General features: G+C 41.6%; 1 protein-coding gene across 2 annotated transcripts in view; it reads left to right on the plus strand.

Annotated features, from left to right (window-relative positions):
• Positions 1-15,730, plus strand: part of PIK3AP1 (phosphoinositide-3-kinase adaptor protein 1) — a 235,529-nt gene that overhangs the window by 22,568 nt on the left and 197,231 nt on the right. For both annotated transcript variants that reach the window (XM_075347214.1, XM_075347216.1), the window contains exon 2: positions 15,181-15,588. In XM_075347214.1, the coding sequence (XP_075203329.1) occupies positions 15,181-15,588 (408 nt within the window). The remainder of the gene's footprint in view (positions 1-15,180; positions 15,589-15,730) is intronic.

Raw genomic sequence — 15,730 nt, forward strand, 5'->3', positions numbered from 1 at the left:
TCTTCCACAAGAAGTATTTGTGGATTTACTAAAGCAAATCATATGCAAATTCCACGTGTCAAGGACATTCACTCATTGCGCTATCTGACTATAAAAGATAAGCTAGTAATGATTTTATTATTTTAGTTGAAAGAAGAAAGGAAGTAATTTGATTTATTTTAGCACATTACATTATCAGCTCTTCATTTACATACTAAATCTTTATACAACAGAAAATAGATATGGATGGAAACATAAATCCACATTTACCAGAAATTAGATCAAATTAAATTGCTAAAATACTAAAGATAAGTAGATCTATCGAGCTTTACATAAAGAATTAATTATTTCTCATGCACTATTAATGGCTTTTTAAACGTACAGTGCCTTGCGAAAGTATTCAGCTCCCTTGAATTTTTCACCCTTTTCCCACATTTCAGGCTTCAAACATAAAGATAAAAATTTTAATGTTATGGTGAAGAAGCAACAACAAGTTTTTACAGCCTTCATTGTAAGATAGAAATGACTTGTTAACATGATTCTCCAGGTCATTACAAATACAGTGATACCAATTTTGTAAAGGTTATTATTATTATTATTATTACTTTTTTAATGAAGCAGTAAATAATTCTGAAATTTATGAAAACAAAACATTTTCTGAAATTCGGAATGATTTTCTTTCTCCTTCATACCACTTTGATGTTCATACGATCCGTTGATGGATTTTTATTACATTTTGTGGGAAGAAGTTTAATGAGTGGCGTTTCAAGTCTTTTTCTTTACAGTATTTACAACACAGGTTAAAAATATATATATTTTGAAAGCAAAGACTTTTATGCATGCAGTGGCAGGGCTGCCATCAGGAATTTCAGGAGCCCATACTGGCAATATTTTTGGGCCCCCTTGATACGCCACCCAGGCTTAACCCCAGCTTTGCCTCCACCCCTCAAACCTTCCCCCGTCCCACCTCCACACTTGGAAAAACTCCACTTCTGCACCACATCTTCACCAATCACACATCAAGAGGTCCCATCAAATACCATCAGCTGGCTGCATGTATATATGGATCTACTGTATATATATTTTATATATATATATATATATATATGTACACACACACACACACACACACACACACACTCATGGCTGAAAGTGTTGGCACCATAGAAATTATTGTAGAAAATGAAACTGCCCCTCTGTATAATATCCCCCGCACACACACACTGCCCCTCTGTATCATACAAACCACGGTGTCTCTCTGTACAATATTCACCCACACACCTCAACACTGTGTAATACACCCCCACACTGCCTCTCTGTATAATTTCCCCCACACATTGCCCCTCTCTATAATATCGCCCCAAACACACTGCCCCTCTGTATAATATACCCCCACAAACTGCTTCTCTGTACAATATTCCCCCACACACTACCCCTCTGTATAATATAACTTCACACACTGCCTCCCTGCACAATATCCCTCCACACACCACCCCTCTGTACAATATCCCACACACACACATTACCTCTCTGTACAATATACCCCCACACACACTACCTCTTTGCACAATATCCCCCCACACACACTGCCTCTTTGTACAGTATCCCCCCACACACTGCCTCTCTGTACAGTATCTCCTACACACACAGAGGTGTCAGGCTAACAGGAGCAGGGACCCTTTAACTGGCCCTCAGACTATGGACCCTGTACTGTCCCTTATCCCAGAGGTAGTCTTGATGGTAGCCAGGTCTGAACCGCCAGCTTTACCCTAACTCCTGTCCGAACCCTGATCTTAAGGGCACTTTACAGGCTGCGATATCGGTACCGATATCGTTAGCGAGCATACCCACCCCCGTCGATTGTGCGTCACAGGCAAATCGCTGCCCGTGGTGCACAACATCGCTTACACCCGTCACACGGACTTACCTTCCCTACGAGGTCGCTGTGGCTGTCGATCCGCCTCCTTTCTAAGGGGGCGGTTCGTGCAGTGTCACAGCGACGTCACACGGCAGCCGTCCAATAGCAGAGGAGGGGCGGAGATGAGCCGCTGGAACATGCCGCTTACCTCCTTCCTTCCTCATTGGCGGTGGACGCAGGTAAGGAGATGTTCGTTGTTCCTGTGGTGTCACACATAGCGATGTGTGATGCCGCAGAAACGAGGAACAACCAGCGGCATGCGCCACCAACGATATTATGAAAAGGAGGTGTCAACGATCAACGATTTTTTGACGTTTTTGCGATTGTTGAGCGTCGCTCCTTGGTGTCACATGCTGCAATTTCGCTAACGGTGCCGGATGTGCATCACTTGCGACTGTGACCCCGACGATATATCACTAGCGATGTCGCAGCGTGTAAAGCACCCTTAACACCCCCTCTACCCCAGCTAGGGAGTGGAGATGCAAACCCCACAAATACCTCAGACAGGGGAAAAAAACAACTCGTACACACTGCACACAAATATAAAGGAGAGACTATATGTGTGCGGGAAGGAATAAAATATAAGGAAGTAAACATACAAAGGGGAAACTTTCACACCATTCAAATAGGAAACTAAAAGTCACCTAAAATAGGTTGGCCACAAAGATCTGAATTGCAGGAGCATAAGCTGAAGCTATCATCCACAGCAACAAACAGACTCCCAAACCTTAAATAGGGAAGATACAGCTGAATAAGAATTGGTATCCTGAGTCTCAAGGAGCCACACATCACTCCACAGGAAAGAATGCCTGCCAGACTGAAAGGCAGTGGTAAAGACTCAGCCGACGCCAACTGAGGCTGAGCAACTAGGAAAGATCAGTTTGCTTGTCGAACTCTGCAATGTGAACACAGTCCAATGCCACCGTGGCACCCTGCGAGTGTGGACCTGAACACCGCTTGACCCTGTCTCTCTGTATAATATCCCATACAGACAATGCCCCTCTGCATAATATCCCCCACACCCTGCCTCTCTGTATAATATCACCCACACACTGCCCACTTGTATAATATCCCCACACACTGCCCCGCTGTATAATATAACCTCACACACTGATCCTCTGTATAATATTCCACACACACTGCCCCTCTGTTTAATATCCCCCACACACACTGCCCCTCTGTATAATATAACCTCACAAACTGCCCCTCTGTATAATATCCCCCCACACACACTGCCCCTCTGTATAATATAAGCACACACTGCTACTTGCAATACTAATAATTATTTCCCCTCATTGCCCTACAATGTGCCCTTGTAGTAAGCGAGGGCTTACCATTCCTTGCCACCTCCAGCAGCAGTGTGAGGAGTTTGCAGCGTGGTGACCTCACCTCACTGCTGCATGTTGGGAGAGGATGATGTGTAGTGCACTGCCCCAGGTGCCAGCCCGAAGTAATACACCAGTAAGGGCAGTAATGGCCTGATGGTGTCCCTGTGCAGTGGTATTAAGTTTGATAATGGTATTGAGGGATAATTCAAAATTTTTATAATGTTTTTTATTTTTTTTTGTAGGTAACTTGCTGGCCTTAAATGAAGTACAGCCTGTAGCTGTGCTTCATGGGAGTACAAATATGGTAGCCATGAGGGCAATTATGTCACAGGAGGTACTGTGAGTGACCAAATTGTTTTTGCCTCTCTGATCATGCCTAAAATGCTGCTGTCAGAGATAGACAGCATGAATTATGGAATTAACAGCAGCAATCAGAGCTAGTTCCAATTGCCGATGTTACAGGAAGATGGTGTATAATACAACCAGCTTCTGCCAGGTATGGTACAGGCTCAGCTCCTGTGCCTGCTCCATTCACCAGCATCCGATGTGTGATTTACATGAACAGTACTTGTCGAAAGGGGGTTAATTATTGTTTAAATCTTAAGTGTATTTTTTCTTCAAGCTTTTATTTTTCAATTTGTCATATTGAATTTTTTTTTACTAAAATATATCAACTAATATTAGACTCATATTTGCCACATGGAGATAAATAGCTATAGACTGACTCTGACCCTATTTACTTTAATAGGAGGTTATTATATTCATGCCCAGATCTAGGCAAAGGTCATTGTGAAGAGGGAAGTGGTGGCCTGTGACATCATTTTTCTATCCTTTGTGTTTGTGTACAGTATGTATGAGTTTTGGTTTTTTCCCCTGTCTGAGGTATTTGTGGGGTTTGCATCTCCACTTCTTGGGTGGGGTAGAGGGAGTGTTAGATCAGGGTTCGGACAGGAGTTAGGGTAAAGCTGGCTGTCCAGACCTGGCTATCATCAAGACTACCTCTGGCATAAGGAACAGTACAGAGTCCATAGTCTGAGGGCCAGTTAAGGGGTCCCTGCTCCAGTTACCCTGACACTTCCATGATAGGCAGTGTGTGGGGGGGATATTGTACAGAGAGGCTTGTGTTGTCTACTGTATATTGAGGGTTAACTTTTAGTGTAATCCTCCCTATGATGATAATGAGACAGCTGAAATGTTTTCTGTAAAGAACAGGAAGTGTGAATATATTAATAATCCTAGTGACCAGAATTTTTTTAAAGAGATTGTCCATGTGTGAGACAAAAGTATGCAATCACTCTAGGACTATAGTCGGCTGAATTGTGAAAGTGTGCAGTGCACATGCTGTCACACTCACAATTCATTGGTACTCACAGTGAAAACCAGCTGGTCTTATTATTATTATTATTTATTATTATAGTGTCATTTATTCCATGGCGCTTTACATGTGAAAAAGGGTATACAGTGCCTACAAGTAGTATTCAACCCCCTGCAGATTTAGCAGGTTTGATAAGATGCAAATAAGTTCAAACAAGAGCAGGATTTATTAACAGATGCATAAATCTTACAAACCAACAAGTTATGTTGCTCAGTTAAATTTTAATAAATTTTCAACATAAAAGTGTGGGTCAATTATTATTCAACCCCTAGGTTTAATATTTTGTGGAATAACCCTTGTTTGCAATTACAGCTAATAATCGTCTTTTATAAGACCTGATCAGGCCGGCACAGGTCTCTGGAGTTATCTTGGCCCACTCCTCCATGCAGATCTTCTCCAAGTTATCTAGGTTCTTTGGGTGTCTCATGTGGACTTTAATCTTGAGCTCCTTCCACAAGTTTTCAATTGGGTTAAGGTCAGGAGACTGACTAGGCCACTGCTACACCTTGATTTTTTCCCTCTTGAACCAGGCCTTGGTTTTCTTGGCTGTGTGCTTTGGGTCGTTGTCTTGTTGGAAGATGAAATGACGACCCATCTTAAGATCCTTGATGGAGGAGCGGAGGTTCTTGGCCAAAATCTCCAGGTAGGCCGTGCTATCCATCTTCCCATGGATGCGGACCAGATGGCCAGGCCCCTTGGCTGAGAAACAGCCCCACAGCATGATGCTGCCACCACCATGCTTGACTGTAGGGATGGTATTCTTGGGGTCGTATGCAGTGCCATCCAGTCTCCAAACGTCACGTGTGTGGTTGGCACCAAAGATCTCGATCTTGGTCTCATCAGACCAGAGAACCTTGAACCAGTCTGTCTCAGAGTCCTCCAAGTGATCATGAGCAAACTGTAGACGAGCCTTGACATGACGCTTTGAAAGTAAAGGTACCTTACGGGCTCGTATGGAACGGAGACCATTGCGGTGGAGTACGTTACTTATGGTATTGACTGAAACCAATGTCCCCACTGCCATGAGATCTTCCCGGAGCTCCTTCCTTGTTGTCCTTGGGTTAGCCTTGACTCTTCGGACAAGCCTGGCCTCAGCACGGGTGGAAACTTTCAAAGGCTGTCCAGGCTGTGGAAGGCTAACAGTAGTTCCATAAGCCTTCCACTTACGGATGATGCTCCCAACAGTGGAGACAGGTAGGCCCAACTCCTTGGAAAGGGTTTTGTACCCCTTGCCAGCCTTGTGACCCTCCACGATCTTGTCTCTGATGGCCTTGGCATCCTTTGTCTTTCCCATGTTGACCAAGTATGAGTGCTGTTCACAAGTTTGGGGAGGGTCTTAATTAGTCAGAAAAGGCTGGAAAAAGAGATAATTAATCCAAACATGTGAAGCTCATTGTTCTTTGTGCCTGAAATACTTCTTAATACTTTAGGGGAACCAAACAGAATTCTTGTGGTTTGAGGGGTTGAATAATAAATGACCCTCTGAATAAACTTTTCACAATTTAAAAAAAAAAAATAAAAAAAGAAATAACATTCTGTTTTGCTGCAGTGCATTTCACACTTCCAGGCTGATCTACAGTCCAAATGTCACAATGCCAAGTTAATTCCGAATGTGTAAACCTGCTAAATCTGCAGGGGGTTGAATACTACTTGTAGGCACTGTATGTACAACAATCAATAACAATACAAAACAGACTGGTATAGGAGGAGAGAGGACCCTGCCCGTGAGGGCTCACAGTCTACAGGGAATGGGTGATGGTACAATAGGTGAGGACAGAGCTGGTTGCGCAATGGTGTACCGGACTGAGGGTTATTGTAGGTTGTAGGCTTGTTGGAAGAGATGGGTCTTCAGGTCCCTTTTGAAGCTTTCCACGGTAGGGGAGAGTCTGATATGCTGAGGTAGAGCGTTCCAGAGTATGGGGGAGGCACGTGAGAAATCTTGTACGCGATTGTGGGAAGAGGAGATAAGAGAGGAGTAGAGAAGGAGATCTTGTGAGGATCTGAGGTTGCGTGCAGGTAGGTACTGGGAGACTAGGTCACAGATGTAAGGAGGAGACAGGTTGTGGATGGCTTTGTATGTCATGGTTAATGTTTTGAACTGGAGTCGTTGGGCAATGGGAAGCCAGTGAAGGGATTGGCAGAGTGGCAAGGCTGGAGAATAGCAAGGGGAGAGGTGGATTAAGCGGGCCACAGAGTTTAGGATAGATTGGAGGGGTGCAAGAGTGTTGGAAGGGAGGCCAGAGAGCTGGAGGTTGCAGTAGTCAATGCGGGAGATGATGAGGGCATGCACTAAAGTTTTTGCTTATTCTTGGTTAAGGAAAGCACGGATCTGGGAGATATTTTTAAGTTGTAGTCTGCATGAGGTGAAGAGGGCTTGGATGTGTGGCTTGACGGATAGAGCAGAGTCGAGGCTTACTCCAAGGCAACGGGCTTGTGAGACTGGGGAGAGTGAGCAGCCATCAAGTTTGATTGAAAGGCTTGTTGGCGGAGTTGAGTGAGGAGGAGGAAAGACAATTAATTCTGTTTTGTCCATGTTAAGCTTTAGGAATCGTGCAGAGAAAAAGGATGAAATAGCAGACAGACATTGTGGAATTTTGGTCAGTAGAGAGGTAATGTCAGGACCAGAGAGGTAGATCTGTGTGTCATCGGCATAGAGATGATACTGAAAGCCGTGGGACTCTATGAGCTGTCACAGGACGAAGGTGTTGATGGAGAACAGCAGGGGTCCAAGAACTGAATCTTGGGGGACACCGACAGATAGGGGGCGAGATGAGGAAGTGCTGTGAGAATGGGAGGCGCTGAAAGTTCGGTCGGTTAGGTATGAGGATATCCAAGATAGGGCCAAGTCTGTGATGCACAGAGATGAGAGAATCTGTAGTAGGAGGGAGTGGTCTACTGTGTCAAAGGCAGGGGACAGGTCCAGGAGGAGGTGGACAGACTAGTGCCGCTTGGCTTTGGCAGTTAGTAGGTAATTGGTGACTTTGGTTAGGGCAGTTTCAGTAGAGTGATGCAGTCGGAAGCCAGATTGTAGCTGGTCAGAGGGAGCAGGAGGAGAGGTTCAATTCAAGATAGACATGCTGTTACAGTAGTTTTGGAAGGAAGGGCTTTTTGAGGATGGGTGTAATGGAGGCATGTTTAAAGCATGAAGGGAATACACCACTTGTTCGTGATAGGTTGAAGAGATAGGCTAGGGCTGGGATGAGGACTGTGGTGATGTTGGGGATGAGGTGCGACGGGAGCGGGTCAAGTGCACAGGTGGTTAGATGTGATCTTGAGAGTAGAGTGAAAAGATTGTATTCTGTCATGGTGGAGAAGCTGGATTTGGAGGAAGAGGGCTGAGTAGCTATAATGAGGGGCTGTGGAGATTGTGGGTCAAAGCTTGCTCTGATGTTGTCAATCTTCTTCTTGAAGAAAGAGGCAAAGTCTTCAGCTGAGATGAGAGGAGAGGGAGGTGGTGCTGGAGGACGGAGGAGAGAATTGAAAGTGTTGAATAGCTGTTTAGGGCTGTGAGAGAGAGAGGATATGAGGGATGAGAAGTAGGTTTGTTTTGCAGCAGTGAGTGTGGACTTGAAAGTGGTGAGGGACTCTTTATATGCAATGAAGTGCTCTGGAATGAGACTACTTCCATCTGCGCTCAACAATTCTGGAAGCCGTCTCATTTGTTTAGTCTGACTCGTGTGCCAGGTTTGCCTGTTGATTGTGCGAGTTTTGCTGTGTGTGAGGGGGGCAGATGATTCGAGAGCTGCAGAGATGGTGGTGTTGTATAAAGTTGCAGCAGCATCTGCATCGTGTAAAGAAGCAATGTCTGTGAGAGGGAGAAGGGACTGAGAAAGTGCATGTAAATCAAGGTGTTTGATATTTCTGCGAGGGTGTGAACGTTTGTGGAGGGAATGTTGAGTACTTGGAGAAGAGAGTGAAGAGAATGTGAGTAGCTTGTGGTCAGACAGGGGGAGAGGTGAGTTAGAGAGGTTAGATAGGGAACAGAGGCGAGTGAAGATGAGGTCCAGCATGTGGCCATCTTTGTGAGTAGCTGCAGAAGACTATTGGGTGAGGCCAAAGTAGGAAGTGAGTGTTAGAAGTTTAGAGTCAGATAAGTGGGAAGTGTCAATGGGGATGTTGAAATCACCCATGATGATGGTGGGGATGTCGGTGGAAAGGAAGTGTAGTAGCCAGGTGGTGAAATGGTCAAAAAAAGCAGTGGCTGGCCCTGGAGGGAGGTAAATGACACATGTAAGCGTTTTACATACTTGCGGTCAAAGGCCAACTAGATTCATTCAACTTCTCTCAATAGAAGTGAATTGAGACAAGACTAAGGCAGGGACAGAGAGTAAAGTGCATTTTGCTATTGTACACTGTAGCTGTTGCTGAAGATTTTGTTCAAGGATGCAACCCATTTATAGAGGTTGTCCACTACTTTAACATTGATGGACCATCCTTAGGACAGGTCAAACATGTCTGATCAGCTCTTGTTGCTACCGGCGGCGGCAGCAGTAGGCAGCTGGAAATGCTCAGTTCCGGAGCTGCCCCTTCAACTGATAGTGGCCACGGCCAGGTACTGCACATCCGCCTCCCATTCAAATCAACAGGAAGCAGATGTGCATTATCCGACTGCAGCCGGCATAAGAAGATGGAGCAGCTCCGGTACTGACCATTTCCGTCTGTTGCTGCCGCTGCCAGCTCCGAGAACAGCTGATCGGTGGGAGTGACGAGTATCGGACCCTGGCCGATCAGATATTATTGACCAATCCTCAAGATAGGCCATCAATGTAAAAGTAGTGGATAACCTATTTACTGTAAGTACTAATGTTCGAACTTTGAAGGTAATATTTCAGTAGAGAGGCACTACCTTATACCATCCCCTCTTTACATCAAACTATATTGTTCAAATTAATTTCATACATTGTCATGGTTCACTAACATAATGGTCTTGGTTTACACTTTATTCAGTATATTTGATGTTGAGCTAATATAACAAGCATACTTTCTATTTAGCTGGAATAGAGGGTTCGTGGGGAGAGATTCATGCTGGGATTTCCCCTGGTGAAGTTTCAGTTTTGACAGTTTCACTATTCTCATTTTCCCACTATAGATTGCACAAATCAGTGTACCTAAAGTTCTGTCATTCATTCTCGTCATGAATGTGAAGGATAAGAATTATGTGCCATTTCTGGTATATGCGGTTAAAATAATAACTTTCAGATTTCTGGGTTAAAGTGTTTTCCTCTTCCCAAGCTTTCCCTTCTTATTGTATTTGACTATAGGACATTCTCACTGTGGAGTGCTGTATAGTGAGTGGCATAGCATGCACTCGCTGCAAAACTGAGGGCTGTCACCTATTACAGCTCGAGTCACTACCGGATATCACAGATGGTATTGATCGCATTTTGTATTAACAGTGACAAGTATATTAAAAAGGATAAATATATCAAACATATAACTTAAAGGCAACTTGAGGTCACCGACCCATGGCGCATTGAATTCAAATACATGTGCGGGTTCAATAGGATGACTCTAGTATTCGCAAAGGATGCCGTGCCACCCAAGTGACTTGAAGCAACAGATTTGCATACCAGTAAGCTTTTTTATATGTGCATTTATACCACATCTGAACTAAATCAAAATTGAAAAACATAATTGTTATGCACAGTACATTGACAAAAGCACCCTGAGGTCAGCTTTATATAGAAATGTCAGGTTTCCTTAAATGAGCATTTATATTGGCTGATAATCAGGAACAAGCTTTGGTAAGAGTGCTTATTTCTGATTATCGGCCTGTTTAAATAGGCTGCTGATCTCCCCACGAAAAAGCAAAATGCTCATTATTTTAAAGCTTTCTTACATCATCGTCCTCGACAGCACATTGTCCTGTGTACACAGGTGATGTGCTGCCGAGAACAATGATATTCTATGCACACAGAAACAAATCGTAATAGCAATCATTCATGGAAGTGTATTTGGCCTGTCTAAACAAGCTAATAAACAACCGCTGATCGGCTGGCATGTAGCCGATAGGCATTGGATTAATGGCCAAGATCAGCAAGTATAATGATTTTTACTGTAGTGTTAACTATCAGTAATATGGTTCTGATTTGTCCACATACACATTAGATAAAAGTTGGTCGAGCCAATCAATATTGGCAGGATCTGTCAACCATCTAATGTGTATTGGGACTTCCCTACTCTCCTTCACAGGTGATGATGGGTGAGTGATAGATCTTGAATTGTAATGAAGCATTTGATTTGACAAAATAATTGTTTCTGGGAGTTAGTACTGGGTCTACGTACTTTGAGGCAGTTAATATTTAGGCTATGTTCCAACGATGAGTTTTTGATGTTACAGATTTTCTGCATCTATTATGTTAACTCGGTTACTTGCATTTTGTTACTTATTTTTGTTGCTGCAGTTTGTCTCTTCTTGGTGTGTCGTGCTTTAAATAAAGCTGCTTTGTTTTTGATACTTCCTTGTATTTGGCTTTGACAAAACTTTGATACAGTCATGTTCAGATTAGATGCGTTTAGTGCTTTTCAAAAGCAGAAACTCACTATAATACACATGCTTTTTTTACCTGCTTTTTTTAAGGATCTAATGGAATTCTATAGGGACAACAAAACACAACGTACTTACAAGAGAATTTACCAAGTTGTAGATTTGAGACAAGCACCGCAGGGCAATTTATGCTACATAAAAAAAGTGAGCACAAGATTCCTATAGATCCCATCCACTTTGCTGGAACTGGAAAACACTACAGTTTTTGTTGCAGCAAAACTACACAACGCCAAAAACTCACCTTGGGAAGGTAGCCTAAATGTTGAAAAAGTCAAAAGATTTATCACACATAGCTACCCACCCCCATTGCATCCTGTTCTACATGCAATCTCCTCCAAATGGTAAATGTTTAATAACAGCAAAGGTGTTATATGAAAGACCACAGTACTGCCTTCAGCGCATACAAGGTACCGTGCGTGTGCATGTCTTCTGCTGGAAATAAAATGTTAATAAGCTATAATCTGTTCATTCTGAAATAATAAGAAACAAAATTAATTCATTCTAAGTCAATAATTTTAAGTTAATTTTTTTTAACCTTTAGAATTAGTATCCAAAGCCACCAAACTGGTAAATCAGAACTAGAAAAAAGTTAAAATAAAGGCAAATATGCTGAAAAATACAGTAAGCTGTAACTAACATTCTATGTTGGGGAAGTTTTGTACACTATAATCAGAAAAGCAATCAGTCAATCAGAAAAATACAGTTGAGCTGTGTCCTAAGTAGCAGCTCATCACGGCATAGGTTAACAACAATACAGAACATGATAAAATTGTGCTTACAGGTTCTCTTTAACACAGTACAGCAGAGTTGAACTGTGTCTAAGTACAAACACAAGCATATTTGCAGTTGTCTTCTCACATTTGTCAGATTGCTGTACTTTCCCCTCACTGACTGCCTGCAAAATGGCAGATGAAGCACTATTAGAGGACTCCCAGCTGCTAATGTTTTTTGTAATGGTACTGTTAGTTCTGTCAGTCATTACAAGTCTCACACTGGTAAAGCCTCCTTTCATTTCAAATGAGCTCTGGAAGAAGATTCCCATGCAGATCAGTGTCCGGCCCTTAACCTGGAAATGCTCATTTGAATATAGGAAAAAAAAAACCACACAATTTTTATATATATATATGTAACGTCCTGGAGGTGGATTCATGGGACCGTGCACCGGACTCCCCCAGAGAGGCAACCAAGAGCTGCTCGTGAAAGCAAAACATGAAAAAAACAACAATATATTTGGTATTGTCGAGTTCAGAAATGTCCAATTTAGGAAAATATGAAATAAATTAATCTGATCTGTAAACAGCGTAATGAAAAAAAAACAACAAAATGCCAGAATTACGTTTTTTAGAGTCTGTGCAACATTGCAATAAATCAAAACATCATATCTACCACAAAATGATATCAGTAAAAGTGTCAGCTCACAGCACTGCCACCACTAGACTGCTCATCGGCCACCTACGCTATTGCTCACTATACCCTCCTGTGGCTCCCACCCTGCACTACTTGTGCAGCAACTAGCCTGGCCCTTTATGTAGATCATTACTGTATAAAATTGGTTCACACCAATGCTCCTGACAGTGTACGTTTAATAAAGATGTTGATACCAAAATGTCACGTGTTGTACACTCTACACCTGTCTTGAAAATACTCACCTTGCATCACATTTTGAGTGCCAAAGTTCTCTATTTGATCTGTAAAAGCGGCAAAACATAAAATAACCCAATATAAATGTGATATCACTGTATTCGTACTCACTCGCAGAATAAAGCTAACTTATCACTTTTACAACAAGTTGAACTGAATAATAAGCAAACAAACAAAACAAACAATTTTTGAATTGCTGTTTCTCCTTGATTCTGTTTCACAAAAAGCAAAATAGAAAGCGATCAAAAAATATTACGTTGTCCAAAATGGAACCAATAAAAACACCAACTCATTCCAAAAAAAGAAGGCTGCATATGACTCTGCAGCAGAAAAATAAAAAAAAACTATAGTCTTCAAAATACGATACAAAAAAACCTTTATTTTGTAAAAAAGCATTTTTTAGTGTGTTAGTAACCAAACCTAAAAAAAAATATATAAATCTGGTATCGCTGTAATCGTACTGACCTGAGCAAGAAAACCGCCCTATCACTTATATCGCAAAGTGAATGGTGTAAAAAATAGTAATAAAGCCAATTCTTGATCTGACATGTTAATTCTGCCTCCCAAACATCGCAGTGCGGCGTGGCTCACATTTATCCTACACTCTACACCAAGCGCTTACACTGGGGATTACATGTAAATCTCTGAAAAATGTGATTTAGATAAAATTCCCATAAAAAAAAATCACTGTAATGAGGCAGAGGGAGTCACTTTGAACTCCTGTCTGGCCTGTGTCTTGACAGTGTCCATTTTTTTACATGTAGTTTTAGTCATGCACAAAAGTGAGGTCAACAACAGTTATGTGCATCTTTGAAAAGACGGACACTGCTAAATATAGTCCAGAGTATCTCTGCTGCCTCATTATAGTGATTGGATTCATTGGGGGTTTCACCTGAATCCCGTCTTTTGGAGATGTAGGTGAAAACCCTAATCTAAGTGCTCAGCATAGAGCACATGCTAAATAGTTACAGATCCAAAATGTTCTGTACCCCAAATTTCCACCAAATAGCATTCAACTCAAACCATTCAAACATAAGTCTGCACTCAGGTCCGTCATCTGTTAAAGGAAATATAGGAGATTTACATGTTATTGGTAGCACAAACGATTTGGACAAGCGCTATGGCTTCCCCCAAAAGAAATCCAGCAACATATGAATTCTCAAATCCAAGTGCCCCCCCTCCCTTCTGAGACCCACAATGTGCCTAAGCCACAGTTAACATGGACATATTTGCCTTTATTGTACTGAGGAAGGCCCGCTTAAATTACGGGCTGCGTGTCTCCGGCTGGCTTCAGGCAATTTTAAGCTCTAAAATTCAATTGGGGCTCCTTCTCTTCTGAGTCTTGCCGTGCTCCCAAACAGTAGTTTTCCATCACATATAGAGTATTGGCCCACTCAGGAGAAATTGAACAACAAATTGTATGGTCTATATTCTCCTGTTACCCAGTGAAAAGGCAAAATTTGGGGCTGAAGTAACATTTTTGTGGGAAAAAGTAAAATCTTCATTTTTTCTAGTGATGCACCTAAAGGGTTTATAAACTTTTTAAATGGGGTTTTGAGCAGTTTGAGGGGTGCAGTTTTTAGAATGGTGTTACTTTTGGGTAATTTCTGTCAAATAAACCTTTCAAAGTCACTTGAAATGTGTTATGGTCCCTACAAAAAATTTTTTTTGTTAATGTTGTTGGAAGAAATGATAAATTGCTGATAAACTTTTAACCCTTCTAACTTCTTAACAAAAAAATGATGTTTCAAACATTGTGCTGAAGTAAAGTAGACGTGGGAAATGTTATTTATTAACTATTATTTTGTTACATAACTCTCTAGTTTAAATGCTTAAAAAGTACAATTTTGAAAATTGCCCAATTTCTAATATTTTTATAAATAAACGCTAAAAATTCACTCTAAATTTACCATTAACATGAAGTACAATGTGTCATGGAAAAACATTCGAATTACTGGGATCCACAGAAGTGTTCCAGAGTTATTAACTCATAAAGTGACACTAGTCAGAATTTATAAAATTGGCTTGATAGTGAAGGTGAAAACAGGCTGGGGTGTGAAGGGGTTACAACTAAAAATTACTATTGTTTTGTATCTCGTACTGACCTGGAATATCTTATGGCCAGGTTAGTTTTATCATATAGTGAACATGGTACTATTTCACAACACTTGGAATTTTTTATTCCCTTTTCCAGAACACTACATGGTAAAATGAATGGTGTCATTCAAAAGTACATGTCCCACAAAAAGCAAACCCTCATATGGAGGAAAAAATGAAAGCGCAAATACAGAAAATTTCAATGGCGTGAAGGGATTAAGAAGTGGATAGATGGTGTTAACCTAAAAATATTTGATCACTACACGTATAAACAGTTTCTATTGGTATTTTACAGAGATCTGTGACTTACTAATACTTCATGGACCTGATGCCGCAGAGTGGTGCCAGTATCTTGTCAGCCTCTTTGAAACAAATCATCACATCCCGCATCTTGCTGTTGGATCTTATGAACTCTCTGAGGATTGTCCTATATCAAAGAGAAGCCAGAAAACATTTCAGACTTGTAGATGTATTCTCATCCTTCTATCTGGAGATTTAGAGAGTACTTTTGACGATCCAGGAATTTTAGAAAGTCTAAGGAAAGTTTTAACGCCACCAACCAAAGTGATTGTCTTATTCTGCGGAGTAATAGACAAAGACTATTTTACTTTGTTTTTTCAAGACTGGCCAAAATGGAAATCTCTTTCCTCTGACGATGACCCTGACTTGTACATTACCGCTGTTTTGGATTCCATATCAGAAGGTATGTGGCCATTTGTGCTTATTCCGTAATAACAGCCAATTGTATTATTTTTCATAATGAGTCAATGAATTGTAAGTTATGTTAGTGAAATAAATGGGAATTAAAGCATGTTTGGCACTTATAAACCTTAAAGGTCATGTGA

This window comes from Anomaloglossus baeobatrachus, chromosome 5 (assembly GCF_048569485.1).
Source record: "Anomaloglossus baeobatrachus isolate aAnoBae1 chromosome 5, aAnoBae1.hap1, whole genome shotgun sequence".
Lineage (NCBI taxonomy): Eukaryota > Metazoa > Chordata > Amphibia > Anura > Aromobatidae > Anomaloglossus > Anomaloglossus baeobatrachus.